Source organism: Sarcophilus harrisii, chromosome 4 (assembly GCF_902635505.1).
Source record: "Sarcophilus harrisii chromosome 4, mSarHar1.11, whole genome shotgun sequence".
NCBI classification, from domain to species: domain Eukaryota; kingdom Metazoa; phylum Chordata; class Mammalia; order Dasyuromorphia; family Dasyuridae; genus Sarcophilus; species Sarcophilus harrisii.
Window position 1 is genome coordinate 145,623,719 of NC_045429.1, and position 17,609 is coordinate 145,641,327.

Consider the following 17,609-nt stretch of genomic DNA (forward strand, 5'->3'; position numbering starts at 1 on the left):
TGAAGAAATTCCTTTTAAGAACTGGTCAGTCCAAGGAACTGGAAACTGAATGGATGCCTAACAGTTGGGGAATGGCTGAATAAGTTATGGTATATAAATGCTACGTAATATAATTGTTCTATAAGAAATGATCAGCAAGATGATTTCAGAAAGGCCTGGAGAGACCTACACGCACTGATGTTAAGTGAAGTGAGTAGATTCAAGAGAACATTCATTGTACATAGCAACAAGATTACATGATAATCTATTCTGATGAACATGGCTCTTTTCAACAATGAGATGATCAAAACAATTCCAACAGACTTGTGATGGAGAGAGACATCTGCATCCAGAAAGAGGTCTGTCAGGACTGAATGTGGATCACAACATAGTTTTTTCACTTTTTTTTGTCATTTGCTTGTTTTTGTTTTCTTTCTCATTTTTTCCCTTTTTTATCTGATTCTTCTTGTGCAGCATGATAAATACAGAAATATGTACAGAAGAATTGCACATGTTTAATATATGTTGGATTACTGGCTGTCTAGAGGAGGAGCATGTGGAAGGGAGGGAGAATAACTTAGAATAATATTGGGTTTTGCAAGGGTTAATTTTGAAAACTATCTTTGCATGTATTTTGAAAATTAAAAGCTATTATTTTAAAAAAAGAACTTACAAAGATGGGAAAAAGAAAAAAGAAAAGAAAATCAGGCAGTTAGTTAACACAATGGGCCTGGAATCAACAGGAGATGAGTTCCAACGTGCCTTCAGATCCTTATACCAATGTGATCCTGAGCAAGCAAGCCATCAAGTCACTGCTTGCCTCTGTTTCTTCAATGGTAAAATAGACATCATAATAGCTCCTTCCTCCTAGAGTCATGAGTCTGGGGAGATAATATTTTCAAAGTGCTTAATACAGTGCCTGGCCCATCTAACAAATGCTTGTTTTCTTCTCTCTCTTTAATAAAAGAATTGGCAAAATGGAAAAGGAGGTTAAAAAACTAATTAAAAAAAACTCCTTAAAATTAGAATTGGACAAGACATCAAGAATCAATTGCAAAAAGTCAAAAGTATGAAAAAGTAAAAGAAGCTGTAAAAATATCTCAGAAAAAAAAAACTGAAATGGAAAACGGATAATATAGTTCTGAATTATTTTACCACATCAGAAATACTGTAAAGAGAGATAATATAAGAATTACTGGACTATCTGGGAAAAAAAAAGGACCTGGACAATGTACTCTTGAAAATTATCAAAGAAAGCTGCCCTGATATCCTAGAACTAAGAGTAAAATAGATACTGGAAAAAAAAAAATCTACCCAGTCATCTCTTGAAAAAGATCCCAAACTGAAAACTCCCAGGAATATTATAGTCAAATTTTGGAATTCCTAGGTAAAGGAGAAACTATTGCAAAGCAACCAGAAAGAAACAACTCAAATATTGTAAAGCCACATTAAGGATTACACAGTATTCAGCAGATTTTACTTAGAAGGCAAAGGAGCAAAGACTAAAACCAAGAATGACATACATGGTGAAACTGAACACAATCCTACAGGCACAAACAAAAAGGCTGAACAACAATAAAACAAAAGATCTTCAAACACAAGACTCTAGAGCAAGCATGAAAAGGTAAAAAGGAAAGAAAATATGCAGGATTCAATAAGGCTAAACTGTTTGAATTCCTACATAGAAAGATGATATCTGTAACTTGAATAGTATTACTATTAGCAATTAAAAGGAGTATATATTACATAAAGGGTATAGAAATAAGGTGACTTTGATGGGATGATATAAAAAGAAAGTACAGGATGAGGAGACACTAGAAGCAGAAGAAAGGGAAAAGTAAGATGAGATAAATTATCTCTCATGAAGAGGAACCAACAACCCATTACAGGGAAGATGGGAGGGAGTGTTTGGCATTGCTTGAATTTTAATTTCATTAGAATTGGATCAGAATGGGAATAATATACAAAATCAGGTATAGAAATCTATTTTATCCTATAGGGAAGTAGGAGTAGAGGGGGACAAAAAAAATGAAAGGAGTGACAGAAGGGAGAGCAGATTGGGGGAGGTGGTAATTTGAAGAAAACAATGGTGAGGAGGAAAGCAGTGAAAGGAAACGATTAGGATAAACAAGAGGAAAGACAGAACCGAAGAAAATACCCAGTTAGTAATAAAAAGTGTAAATGTGAATGGGATGAACTTACCCCCCACAATAAATTGGAAGCAGATAGCAGATAAAAAAAACTTGTATCCCACTATATGTTGTATATAAAAAAATACACTTAAAGCAGGAGAGACACACATAGAGTAAAGGTAAATGACTGTAGCAGAATCTATTATGTTTCAGGTGAGGTAAAAAACAAAACAAACAAAAACAAAAACAAAAAAACAGAGGTAGTAACAAAAAGAGATCTAATTAAAAGAGACACCCATGTCTTCCTAAAAAGTACAATGAAATAATATCAATACTCCACATACATGTGGTATAGCATCCAATTCTCAAAAGAGAGAAGTTAATATGAAGTGGATGAATATTTACAAAAACATAAACAGAAAAGGAAACAGAATACTTAAACAATCCCATCTTAGAAAAAGAGATTGAATAAACCATCAAAGAATGTCCTAAGAAAAATTTCCCAGGGCTAGATGAGTTCACAAGTGAATTCTGCCAAACACTTAAAGAATATTTAATTCAATATTATATAAATTATTTGGGAAAACAGGCAAAAGAAGTCTTAACAATTTCCTTCTATGATATAAATATGATGCTGACACCTAAACCAGGAGAGTTAAAACAGAGAAGGAAAACCACAAACCAATTTACTTAATGAATATTGATGCAATATTGATGATATATTTAACTAGCAATGAGATTATAGAAATGTATCACAAAGATCATATACTGACCAGGTAGAATTTTCACCAGGAATGCATAGCTGGTTCAGGATTAGAAAAACTATCAACATTATTGATTGTATCAGTAACAAAACCAACAGAAATCATATTACTATCTCAATAGATGCAGAAAAAGTCTTTGAAAAAATATAGCTTCCATTCTCATTAAAATACTTGAGAGCATAGGAATAAATGGAACTTTCCTTAAAATAATAAATATTATTTATCCAAAACAATCCCCAAATAATGGGGAGATAAGATAGAAGCCTTCTCAGTAAGATCAGGGATGAATTGAGGATACCCATTATCATTGCTACTATTCAATACTATATTGAAATGTTAGCTATAGCAATGAGAAGAAAAAGAAATTAAGGGATAGCTAAATGGTATAGTGGATAGAGCACCAGCCCTGAAATCAGGAGGACCTGAGTTCAAATTGGACCTCAGAGACTTATGCAAATGATATGATGGTATACTTAACAGAATCAACTAAAAACTAGTTGAAAAAATTAACAGTTTTACCGAAGTTGCAAAATATACACTAAATCAACATAAATCATCAGCATTTCAACATATAACAAGAAAAATAACCAGCAAGAGACAGAAAGAGAAATTCCATTTTAAATAAAATGTAAGCAGTATAAAATGTTTAGGAGTCTACCTGCCAAGACAAACTCTGGAACTACATGAACACAATTACAAAACACTTTTCACACAAATGAAGTCAGGAGCTAAACAACTGGAAAGAACATCAAATACTTATGAATAAATCAAACCAATGTAACAAAAATGACAATTTACCTAAATTAATATATCTGATCAGTGCCAATCACACTACCAAAAATTATCTTAAAGAGCTAGAAAAAAATAAAACCTATCTGGAAGAACAAAAGATATATTTTAAGTTATTATTACATTTACTTTAGCAAATAATAAAACTCATTTTCAGAAAGACTTACAAGTGTTCAGCCAGAAGTTTAATCTGTACCTATGTCTCATACATTTTCTACTATACCATGCTTTCTCTCCATAGTGAACTACCAGATGAAAAGATTTGTTTTAACCATCAGATGCATGACCAACTGAAATTTCTATATTTGTATGAATTTCAGTATATAGTTCACGACTTTCCCATTGTTACCCTCTTCTCCCTCCTAAAAAATATTTATCTCTTACATCAAGAATTTATCAGCCATTTTAACTATATTAGAAGATCGTCAAATGCCTATACTATAGCTTAAACAGTAAGATAATGATTTTAATTTTTTTCAACTATTCCATGGGAGACATCACTACATTGGTAATTCTTTTTTTTTTTTTTTTTTTTTGCAAAAAGTTATCGTATATTATGTAGGTGAGATCTCTCTCTTGAAGTAAGCCATCCCACTCTTGTGACCAATAATTCAGGTACTTGAAAAGCTATTTGCATATTGGAAACATTCACAAATAAAACATCATTATCAATAAACACTCAATTTTTAAATGATTAATGTTTCAAAATATACTGGCATTATTTCTAATTTAGTTTTGCATATTAAATGCAAATACATGTTATTATTAATGTTAATAATTATTTAAAAATTCTAATATGCTCCTAATGGTGGCAAAATAAAAGTACTACAGTGTAATTTTTTACAAAAAAAATGAAGGTTAATTATCTTATTTTGTTGAAATGATAGTATTTAAGTAATAAGTATTTTGTTTAATGTGTATTTTGTTGAAATGATAGCATTTAAGTAATATACAATGTAAAAACTAGGAGCTTGTTCCATAATGGGGGAAAAAAGCCAATAAAATAAGTCATTGGATTAATTCAATTAAAGAAGGACCCCAAATTAGTAGCATTAAAAATGAAAAGGGAAATAAATGTACCACCAATGAAGATAAAATGTAACAATTATCATTATTATTATTATTATTTTTTTTGCTGAGACAATTGGGGTTAAGTGACTTGCCCAGGGTCACACAGCTAGGAAGTGTTAAGTGTCTGAGATCAAATTTGAACTCAGATTCTCCTGACTTCAGGGCTGGTGCTCTATCTACTGTGAAACCTAGCTACCCCTATAACAATTATTTTAAACTATTTTTCCTAGTTATATGCCAACAAAACTGATAAAATAAGTGAAATGGATGAATATTTGCAAAAATATTAATTTCCCAGATTAATAGAGGAAGAAATAGAGTTATTTAAATAATCTTATCTTAGAAAAAGAAAGTCATAAATGAGCTTCTTAAGGAAAAAAATCCTAAGACCAGATGAATTTACAAGGAAATTATGCCAAACATTTAAATAATAATTACAATATTATATAAAATATTTGAAAGAACATGCAAAAAAATCTTTAAAAATTCCTTCTATGACACAAATATGTCTTTAATTACTAAATCAGAGAGATCAAAAGCAGAAAAAGAAAACTGTAAGCCAATTATTCTAAGGAATATTGCAAAAAAATTTAAATATACAAAAAACCCAACAACCCACTAGGAAGGATATTACAAAAAAAATCACAAAGATCATACAGTATGACCAAGTGGGATTTATAGCAATTCATACATATAAAATATAGTTTTATATTAAGAAAACTAAAAGCACAATTGGTCTAAAATAAAGAGCAAGTATTTATCTTAAATGGGGATAAACTAGAAGCCTTCCCACTAGAACAGGAGTGAAACAAGGAAGTCCACTATCATCACTATTATTCATTATTGTCCTAGGAATGCTAGCTTAAAGCAATTAAAAAGAAAAAAAAAAACTGAAACAATAATAAAAAACAATGAAACAAAATAGGGAAACTAATACACTTATGGTGGTATCATAAACTGATCCAACCAATTTGTAGAACAATTTGGAATCACTGACTCTTTATAGATGACATAATGGAGAGAATCAACGTTTAAAAACAAACAAACAAACAACTAACAAACAACTGCAACTTTGGCAAATTTGAAAAATGTAAAATAAATACATATAAATCACAAGCATTTCTATATATTACATATATATGTGTGTGTGTGTGTATATATATATATATATAAATAACCAATAAACAGCATTTCCATATATTACCAATAAATAACAGAAGGAGATAGAAAAAGACATTAAAAAAAAATATTCATAGTATAAACTTCTTGGGATTTTTAACCACTAAGACATACTAAGGAATTATATGAACAATTATAAAACATTTTTACTACATAAACAGTTGGAGAAATATTAACTGCTCATAGGTTGGCTGAGTCAAGTAATAATGACAATTCTACCAATTAATTTACTTATTCAGTGCCACATTAATCTGCCTATTAAATATTATATAAAGCTAGAAAATAATAAAATTCATCTAAAAGAACAATAGGTCAAGAATATCAATTGCTATTTTAATTAATTAATTAAACCAATGAAAAGAAAGAATGAAGGAAGACAGCCCTGCAGCAGCAGAATTTAAATTATGTTATAGGCACTGGTAATCATCAAAACAATCTGATACAAGATAGGAAATAAGAGCTGTTTATCAGTGGAACAGATTAGGTTCACGACATGTAGAAATAAATTATTCTAGTAATCTAGTGTTTGATAAATCCAAAAAGCCAAGCTTTGGGGGCAAGAATTCAATATTTGACAAAAACTCCTTGAAAGAAGTTTGGAGGAAACTTAGCCATAAATATTTCATACTATATACCAATATAAGTCATATTGAGTACATGATTTAGATGTAAAAGGTGATATAAATAAAGGAGCACAGAAAATTTATTAGATCTATGGATAAGAGAAAAGTTTCATGTTACAAAAGAGAAAAAGTAGACCATGGAAAGTAAAAATGGATAATTTTTATTACATCAAATTTAATTAAAAAATTTGCACAAATGTAGTCAAATCGGAAGAAAAGAAAGAAAACTGGGAGGGGAAGGATGGTGGATTTTACAATAAATGTCTCATTTCTCAATTTTATAGGGAATTAGACCAAATTCATAAAAATAAAAGCCATTCTCCAACTGATAAGTGGTCAAAGCATATAAACAGGTAGCTTTCAGAAGGACAAAAAAAAGTTATCATTAGTCACATGAAAAATGTTCAAAATCACTGTTTAGAGAAATACAAATTAAAACAACTCTTAAGTTACCACCTCACACTATCGGATTGGCTAACATAACAAAAAAGTAAAATGACAAATGTTGGAGGGGATGTGGAAAAACAATTATACTAATGCACTGTTCACAGAACTGTGATTTAGTCTAATCATTCTGGAGAACAATTTGGAACTATGCCGAAAGAGAGATAAAACTGCACATACTCTTTGATCCAGCTAATATCATTAAGAATTGTCTATCCAAAAGAAATAAAAAGAGAAAAAATATTTATGAACAATATTTTATAATAATTTAAATTTATAATAATTCTTTTTATGGTGGCAAAGAATTGAAACTGAGGGGATGCTCATTTAAGGCCTTCCACGGTATGGTTCCTAATTACATTTCCAGCATTATTTCCTTTTCATAAACTTTATGTTGCAGTCAAACTATCATTCCTTAAATTTAACCACATCCTATCAACAAATGTTCAGTGACCATGTCTTTTTTATAGTTGAACTTGGAAGGCACTTCTTCTGTGAAGCAGCCTTCTCTGATCTTCCTAGCTTTCTCATTCTTCAAATGACAGCTATTTATTTTCCTGTGTATACATTACATTCCCCTTTAGAACATAAGCTCCTTGAGGATAGGAACTATTTCTTTTTGTCTTTGTATTTCCACCTCCTAGTACCTAGTGCCTAACACAGAATAGGCACATATTAAATGTTTGCTGAATTGAAATAATTATCTGTCATACTTGAAAAATAGTAAGCAAAAAAAAAATGGAAACAAGGTAATTGCTTTAAAAAAAGTTTTTATGATGTATTGGGAAAATTCTAATTCTGACAATTGCATTTTAATGCAATTCTTTTCCTTTGTAATGATACATATTTTATTTTATGCAATTAAAAATGTGACTGAGAAAGCACCAATGGGCTTAACTAGTCTCTCAAAGTAATCTATGACACACATAAAATTAATAATCTTATGAAGTCTGTGGAAAGTTACATAAAGAGGATTTCATTCAAAAAAGTCTTTACATGTAAACAAATAATTAAAAAAAATTTTTAATTTACAAATAGTGAGATAAAGACTTGGAAAATTTTATAAAGAGGTTTTTTTTTTTTTTTAACTTAACCAAATAACGTGCATTTATTTCACAGAAGTAATGAATAGTTTAGATAGGTTTTAAAAGGGTCTCAATTTTTCTTGGAGCTGCACCATTTTTGCTCTTACCTCCTGATGGCTGTCGAGATTTTCTTGGTGATCGGGGTTCTCTTCGATAAGGATCATTAGAACCATATAATTCAATGGTGCCAAGATTGAGAAGCACTGCTTTTTGGAGATAATCAACCATTGCAATACCATTACAATTGCCAAAAACTACTCTGGAAAAGGAAAAAGAGAATTCATTAGTAAAATTCCACTTTAACATTTGTGATTGGAAGATAAAGATATATACATTTACTAGACTTTCTTTTCAATATTATGATACAAGAAATGAAAAACATGTTCATGAATTATGCTTTGATGTGCCCTATATTAATTATAATTAAATGACATAACAGAGAAGTGAACAGCATATAGTTGAAACAATGATGGATTTGGAATCAGAAAGACTGAGTTCAAAGCCTGCTTCAGATGCTTATTAGATATGAGACTACTGGAAAGTCAATTAATTTCCATGATTCTAAGGCAGCTATTAATTCTATTAGTTAGAAAGAAATTTCATACCAAATAATTAAAAGAATCCCTGACATATTGCATGTAATATACTATTTCCACATTTATATGTTTACAAGTTCAATGGGAGTTACAAAAATAATTTAGGTCCTAATTAGTTTGAACAATAAATCCTTTGATATGCTTATAAAATGTGAATTAGCACTGCATCTTTCCATTGTGCTGGAACCAATGACCAGATTTTCCATAATTAAAACTATGAAGAATGTAAATTTGAATATATGCAACTACATAATGAGATTCATTACTTGCACTAATCAGAACCTCTCTCCCTCTATATATATATACATATGTACATACACATACACATGAATATATATATTCATAAAGATATATCTTTATACATAGTATTAAACATATATTCACTGATATATATACAGCATCAAACTATGACATCATATTTGAGGTTTACATTATAGACTATTATAAATTTAAGTCATGCTATAGAAAGAACAAGATCCTTTTCAAGAACTTAGACCAAAACATGAAGAGAAATATTCTTTGGGGGAGAATAAAATAATATTACAATTGTTTCCTAAATGTTACATTGTTTTATCAGTTAATTATCTTTATTTCAGTGCAATGTTATCATAGAAAATTATATATACTATAGAAAGACATGCACATGCACAAAAAAATGCAGATGTTATAATAATATCTATTTACAATTTAAAAAAAGAAAAGAGGGAATAAAGCCATCTTATGAAGAGATTGGTAATAAACTCAACTTATACTTACATGCCATAAGAAGAGTTGACAGCAAGGCTAGTTATTTGTTGTGGCGGTTCTCCACCTACCCATACAAGCTGAATTACCAGCTCTGCCTGATACCCTGGAGACTGCTTGAGAGGAGAATTTTTAACCCTGAAACAAATAAGTGTTACTTTATTTCCATTCTCCTTTTAATTACTCATTATCCTGTAGCTACAAGTGAAAACATAATGTTGACTAATTCAACACTTTTTTTTACTAAGAACATATATTTAGAAGACAATTATTTTATAATCACAATTATTTAAATGGTTGAAAAAAACCAACTTTGTCTAACTCTAAGGGGCAAAAGTAAAGTGTAACAGAAATTTAGAAAAATACAGAATAAGAAGGCAGATAAAATTCAGTGTTATATTGGTAGCAATAATGTAAATGCTTTTATGATATCTATTTATAGGCTACAAACTTATGGGCTAAACTTCTAACTGAAGTGGTTTTGAATGCCTCTCATGTATTAAAGTACCTGGTGCTGATTCCATTCTGGCAGATACTTACAAGGTAAGAGATTATTGCTCATATAAAAGCTGACTGAAATCTTCTGAGTTAAATGGCAAAAGGAGGTTATCCCCCAGGAGATCAAGGATGCCTCCATCGTCCCTTTTTCTAAAGGATAAGGAAATAGGCTATCTTCTGACAATCTCAGGAGGGATTTCTCTCTTAATCTCTGCTTGCAAGATTCTTGTCAAAGTCCTCCTTATCAGATTAATCTTTCATCTGAAAGATGGTCATCTACCCAAGAACCGATGTGAATTTACAAAGGGCCGAGGAGAAGTCTACATGGTGTTTGCTGCTCCATAATTCCAGGAAAAATGACAGGAGCAGAACAGAGGTCTGTACACAATGTCTTTCAATCTGACCAAAGCTTCTGATACTGTCAATCATGAAGACTTGTGGAAGATCAGGGCAAAATTTGGTTGTCTGGAGAAGTTTATTAATATGGTACACCTGTTCCATGACTACATGCTTGCATGGACTCTGGATAAAAAATAATGCTCTAGTGTTTTCCCAGTCACCAGTGGAATGAAAGACTGCATGTTTGTTCCCATGCTTTTTTATCATGATGTTTGCAGCGATGTTGTTGGACCTCTTCAATAAGGATAAAAACAGCACCAAGGTCAATTGTCATGCCAAAAGTAAATTATTTTATTTTAAAAGGTTACAAGCCAAAATTAAAGAGAGGGAGAATTTGTGTATGACTGTTCACAAATGATTTTGTGCTTAATGAAGCCTCTGAAGCTAAGATGCAACAAAGTATGGATAAATTCTTTGCTGCTTGTATGAATTTTGACCTGACAATTAACACCAAGAAAACACAGGTATTCTACCACCCACAATTCATATGTAAAGCAGTGGTTATAGCAAAAGGAGAAATTTCAAACGCTGTAAATAAGTGTGGTAACCCCAGCATTATACTCTCCAGGGATGTACACATAGATGATAAGGTTGATGCATACACTGCCAGAGCTTGATCAGTGTGTGGGAGGTTCCAAAGAGAAGTGTGGGAGAAAAGACACATTGGGCTCACTACCAAACTGAAGGTCTACAAAGATTTGGGGTTGATCTTATTATTGATCTTATTGTTGTATGGCTGTGTATACTGAGTAGTATATGCCAAAAAATTTAATCATTTCCATTTGAATTGTCTTAGGAAGAGAATGAAGATCACCTGGCAAGACAAATAGGACACTGAGACCCAAGCATAACTTCAAGCATTCAAGTTCTACTTCAGAAAGGGTAATTTCAATGGCCTATGTTGCTCAAGTGCCTAGAAGATTTTAACAGAAAATTCACACAAGGCAAATTCTCTCACAAAGGTTAAAAGAAGTGATACAAAGGCATTCTCAAGGTTGCTCTGAAGAACTTTGGCATAAATTGTGAGATATGGGAGACATTAACATAGGACCATCCAGCATGCCATGCCTGCATCAAAGTAGCTATGTTCTATGAGCAAAGCAGGATTGTAGTAACTCAAAAGAAACTTGAGAGTCACAAATTTATCTAGACATCTCTATTCCAAATGTCCAACCTGTGGTAGAGCTTTCCAAGATGAATAGCTAGTCAAGATACACTGTACAGTAATCCCAACAGAATGATGTAATTTTGATCCTCTTCAAATACTAAGCACAATAGTCAGCCAGCTTCACAGTTCACATCACCCTATTACATTCATATACCACAATTTGTTCAGCCATCCAAATCGTGGGATAACATTTCCAGCTTGTTCTATCTATAAATAGCATTCTTTAATCTTCTTTGGGTAAATATCCAATGATGGGATTGCTAAATGAAGTAGTATTAATAATTAATTAACTTTTTTAGTGTTCCTAAAAGGCTAGAATTAACTTGCAGTTCTACTAAATGTCTTTCATACTCTATTCTCTCTCACAATATTCTTTTACTGCCTTTGTGCATATATATACATACATATATATATATATATATATATGATACTTCTGAGCGGTTTTAATTTTCATATTCTTTATTACTAGTGATTTCATTTTTATATGACTTGAGAGCCTGAATTTCTTCCTCTGAAAATCATTCACATGCTTTGATCACTAATGACCATGTTTGGGGTCTTGGTATAATAGATTTGGGCCAATTCTCTATTGCCAATTTTGGATGTAATTTCTTTATTAGAGATATTTGAAGTAAAGTATAACCCCACCCCATTCGTTATTTTTCTTATTATAGCTGCACTGGCTTTGTTTGGAGTCTACATATGGATTGTCTTGTAAAAGGAATAGCAAAGAAACTGATGTCACTAGATCATAACATGTATGCAGGTGAGTAAGGTAAAAATGGAAAAATAAGAGGCCAAGTTACAAAGGCCTTTGGATACCAAAAAGATTTTATATTTGATCCTGGAGGTGACTGATATGGAACCTCTGGAGTTTATTGAAGAGCCTTGATACAGGCTATACTCAAAGCCACAAAGATATTCTGTCCTTACCTCCACTTCTTAAAATTCACAACTTCTTCAATACTCTGTTTGAATTTCACATCTTTTATGAAGGCCTTTTCTCCTTCCTATTTCCTATGCCCCCAGCAACTAGAACCTGAATTTACTTCCTGAAATAACTTAAAATTTATGAATAGGTGTCCTTCTATAGAATATAACTTGCTTGAGGACAGGGACTGTAACAATTTTTGTCTTTGTATCTCTAGTACCTAAAATAGTGCTAGACATATAGAAGCTTATTAAACTCTTATGACTGATTGACTGATATAAAAAATACATACCCTAAAGGCTAGAGACAACATAGTTTAAGAGGAAAAAAAAATCTTGAAAGATTCACTGACAAAGGAAAAGGTTTTTCATTTGTCTGTTGTTATTTTTCCCTGGATAAATGGAGCATTTTAAAATACCAAATACAAAATGCCCCCAAAAAGCATTGGAAAGAATATACTGTAAACATGTAGAGAAATCAAAGAGTTTCTTTAAATAGACCAAAGGCAAAATGTCTGTTAGAATCAGTAAGGCTACCCGATTGTCACAGAACATTAAATGGTCCTTGAGGGTAAAAAGGAGATGACAAAAAGCTAAAATAATTATTTTCCTCTCTTTTTAATAAGAAAGACTTTAGATAGAATAGTATTTCAAATGGTCTTAAAGAAGATAGGTTAAACTAAAAGAATACACCTAAGGTACTAAGGGCTCACCAGAAGATGGTTTACAATGCACAGATTTCTTAATATAGGATGGAGTTAACAGTATAGTAAGTACCTCAGAGTTCAATCCTAAGAGGGATATTATATTATATTTTTATAACTGATTTGAAAGTATGCACAGATATTTTTCAGTTTACAGAAGATAAATTTAGGTAGGGAAATGGCAAGCCAATGTGATAAATTACACAATGATCTCTGAAGACTGTGAGAGCAAATAATAAGTTCCATGTGAGATTCAACAGTAATAATCATTTAGGCAAAAAAGTAATCTAAACCATATTTATAGAATAATAGACCATTAGTTACTAATTATGCCCGATTAAGTTATCTCCCCAATACATCAGTTTGGTCAAATAGGGTAACAAAATGAAGAATTAAGATGTTAAAAAAAATTAATATTAGCTAAGATATATTTGACCTTTGACTACTATATATGTTTTTGTTCACAGTTCCTCAAAAGATATAATGAAACTGGGAGAAACTTAAAAATACAAACTCAAGAAATACACTGATGGTAGAAAACTAGAAAATATGAACATTCAAACATTCAAATTTAGCAAAAATGTATAAAAAGTTTCAAAAAAACAATAAAGCATAAAATGTAATGCTTACTGTAGAATGTCCATTGTTACTACTATAACACTATGTGGTCAAACATGAGAAAGACAAAACTGCTTTTTATTCTATGACAGAATTTTCATTTTACCAGAGTTTACATTATATCCAAACAAGTAACAAGAAACACTGGTAAAAGTAGCATAGCTCTCCTCAAGATTTCTATATACATAAAACTTACTTTAAACAAGGAACATTATCACGAAGTCCATCAGATGAGCTGCTACTAGTTGATGGATGAGACTGAGGAGGAACAGGTTGAGGATTGGAACCACCTACAGGTGTTGGCAATGGTGGAACTTGTTCAAGTTCAGGTGAGTCCACATCATTTATCTCATATAACAGTCTTATTTCAAGCATCTATAGCAAAATACAAAAAAAAAAAAAAGTATGTGTATATATATATATATATATATATATAAATTTTGTATACCAATTACCTTTTTATTGATATATTTTGTTACTTTCACTTTCCAAAATATCAGTTCTCCCTTCCCTACCTAGAGATGAATACTTTTGTTATAGATTTAAAAAAAAAAGAAAAATTCAGCAAAACTAACAAGCATGCCAACCAAGCCTCACATTGTCTGTGTGGCATTATATATAGATCTATAAATCCCTAATTCTTCAAAGAAAAGGAAAAGGAGCATTTATCTTTTCTTATCTCTTCTTCAAGACCAAGACTTGCTACTATATTTAAAGTATTTTTTGTAACTTATTTTGTTATTTACACTTAATTTCTAAACTGATTGTGCATAATTTTATAGTTTATGCTTACTTCACTTGCATCAATTCACATAAGACTTTCCATGGTTCTCTGTATTTTTTTCAGATTTATAATTTCTAATAGTATAGTAATATTCCATTACATTTAAATATCATCATTTGAATGGAAATTTCCCAATCAATGGGCATTTCTTTCCAGATCTACAAAAATATATTTTACTGTTTTTAATTTTTATTACACATTTTACTTTATGAATTATGTTGGGAGAGAAGAATCAAAGCAAAAGGGAAAAACTTTGGGAGTAAAAAAAAAAAAAAAAAAAAAAAAAAAAAAGCCAGAAAAAAGAACTGAACTTGGCATGTATTCATTTATATTCAGTCTCCACAGTTCTCTTTCTGGATGCAGATGGCATTTTCTATCCAAAGTCTATTGAGATTGCTTTGGATCATAGAATCACTGAGAAGAACCAAGTCTTTCATACTTGATCATTGTACATCCTTGCTGTTATTATATGTAGAAAAAGTATTGCTTTTTTTTAATTAAAGCTTTTTATTTTCAAAATATATGCATGGACAATTTTTCAACATTAACGCTTGCAAAACCTTTTGTTTCAATTTCACCTCATCCCCTCCCCTAAATGGCAAGAAATCCAATATATGTTAAATATGGTAAAATATATATTGAATCCAACATTTGCATACATGTTTATGCTTGCTGCATAAGAAAAATCAAATGAAAAATGAAAAAAAAATGAGAAAGAAAATAAAATGCAAGCAAACAACAACAGAAAGGGTGAGAATACTATGTTGTAATCCACACCCAGTTTCCACAGTCCTCTCTCTGAGTGTAGATGGATCTCTTCATCACAAGATCATTGGACCTGGCTTGAATCATTTCACTGTTGAAAAGAGCCACATCTATCAGAATTGATCATCATATAGTCTAGTGGTTGCTGTATACAATGATCTCCTGGTTCTGCTCATTTCACTTAGCATCAATTTCTGTAAATCTCTCCAGGCCTCTCTGAAATCATCTGGCTGATGATTTCCTGGTTCTGCTCATTTCACTTAGCATCAATTTCTGCAAATCTCTCCAGGCCTTTCTGAAATCATCTGGCTGATCATTTCTTATAGAATAATAATATTCCATAATATTCGCATACCATTCTCCAACTGATGGGCATTCACTCAAATTTTCATTTTCTTACCACTACAAAAAGGCTGTCACAAAACATTTTTTGCACATATAGGTCCCTTTCCCTCCTTTAAGATCTCTTTGGGATATAAATCCAATAGAAACACTCCTGGATCAAAAGGTATGCACATTTTGATAGCCCTTTGGGCCGAGTTCCAAATTGCTCTCCAGAATGGTTGGATCCATTCACAGTTCCACCAACAATGTATTAGTGCCCCAGTTTTCCTACATCCCCTCCAACATTTGTCATTGTCTTTTCCTGTCATTTTAGCCAATCTGAGAGGTGTGTAGTGGTATCTCAGAGTTGTCTTAATTTGCACTTCTCTGATCAATAGTGATTTAGAGCATCTACAAAAAGTATTGCTAAAAATACTTTGGTTGTGTAATATATATGTGTACATGTGTGTATTCATAGTGATAATTTCTATATATTTGCAAAGAAACCAGATGTTCACTTGATTGAGGAATGGTAAAATTGGTACATGCATATTATAAATTATTATACTGCAAGAAATTATAAATCAAGAGAATACAGAAAAGCACAGAAAGATTTGTGAATTCATGTTAGTATAGATAAACATATGTATGATTAAATATGCATATACATATTTTATATATATATATACACACAGCTGCATGTGCATGTATATATATGTGTGTGTGTCTACACACACACACACACACACAAACACACATGTATATATCAATGATCTCCTTTGGGGTATTATGTCTATTAGTGGGATTTCTCTTCTTTTTTTTTTCCTTTCAGGATAATTCCAAACTTTTATTCAGAATGGACTGTTGCCCCTTCAACATTTGACTATTCACAATTTTTTTTAGTCATCTTTGCCAATTTGCTGAATATAATGTAGAATATCAGAATTATTTTGATTCATATCTCTTATTAGACATTTGGAAGAATGTTTCATAAGCTTTATAATGTGTTATGCCACAGTTTTATTATCCTGACTCAGTTTCTCTAATTATCCTAACTAAATTTCCCTAAATTTTCCTGCTCAATCCTGAAACGCCACCTCTCCCTCCTTATCATGATGATCCAGATAAAGAGAAAGACCTTCTATCTTAGACATCATCAGAATGTTGGATGCCTCTCCCCATTCTGTAATCCCAATTATCAGATGTCCCCCATACCTCCCCTCACCTTGTCAGAACTGGATTGTTAGTCCTGTGTTCCCACTCTCAGCACCCTGATTCTCCCCCTGCCTCGGTCTACCCCCTGTATCTAAGCCACGGGAATATATGTCATTGAGAACTCTCGTTTGCTGGATTCTTGGAGACGATAGTTCATTCAGCCCTGGGACCAAACGATGGATCCATTTGGTCCCAGTAAATCTCTCCCTTTCAAATAAAATATTATAACTCTCTAATCTCTATCTTGCCTCAGTTTCTCTGGCATTACAAATGGTCTCTAATTCTTCTGAAGAAAATTATTTGTTCTCATTCTTTTGACATTTATCCACTTAGTTACTGGATATTTATTAGAGATATCTGAGGCAAAGACTTTTTACCTAGTGGTACTGATTTTGCGAAAAAGCTTTCCAATTTTATACAGTCAACAGTCACTTGTGATATAAACAATGAATCTAAATCTAATTTCTACCAAAGTACTTTCCAATTACTCCAGAAGTTGAAATATAATAGCTATTTATTGTCAAGTAACTTACATTCTCAGATCCATTGGATACTGTTACTGAGTCCTATTGCTTCTGATTCTTTTTTCAAATCTACATTTGTGTTTTTCAACTAGTAACAATATTTTTTATGACTTGATGCTTTAGAGTATAATTTAATGTTTAGAAATATTATTCTCCTGTAATTTATATTTTTCCTATAACTTCTCAGGCTATTCCAGACTTTCTATTTCTCTAAATGAATTTTATTTTATTTTTTACCTCCATAAAATTTTCCCATTGGTAGTTTGATTGTTAC

General features: G+C 31.5%; 1 protein-coding gene across 4 annotated transcripts in view; it reads right to left on the minus strand.

Annotated features, from left to right (window-relative positions):
• The window catches only part of STXBP5 (syntaxin binding protein 5), a 191,881-nt gene that overhangs the window by 46,421 nt on the left and 127,851 nt on the right, over positions 1-17,609 (minus strand). For all 4 annotated transcript variants that reach the window (XM_031937649.1, XM_031937648.1, XM_031937651.1 and 1 more), the window contains exons 16-18: positions 13,920-14,098; positions 9,419-9,544; positions 8,174-8,325 (exon numbers count right to left, since the gene is read on the minus strand). In XM_031937649.1, the coding sequence (XP_031793509.1) occupies positions 8,174-8,325; positions 9,419-9,544; positions 13,920-14,098 (457 nt within the window). The remainder of the gene's footprint in view (positions 1-8,173; positions 8,326-9,418; positions 9,545-13,919; positions 14,099-17,609) is intronic.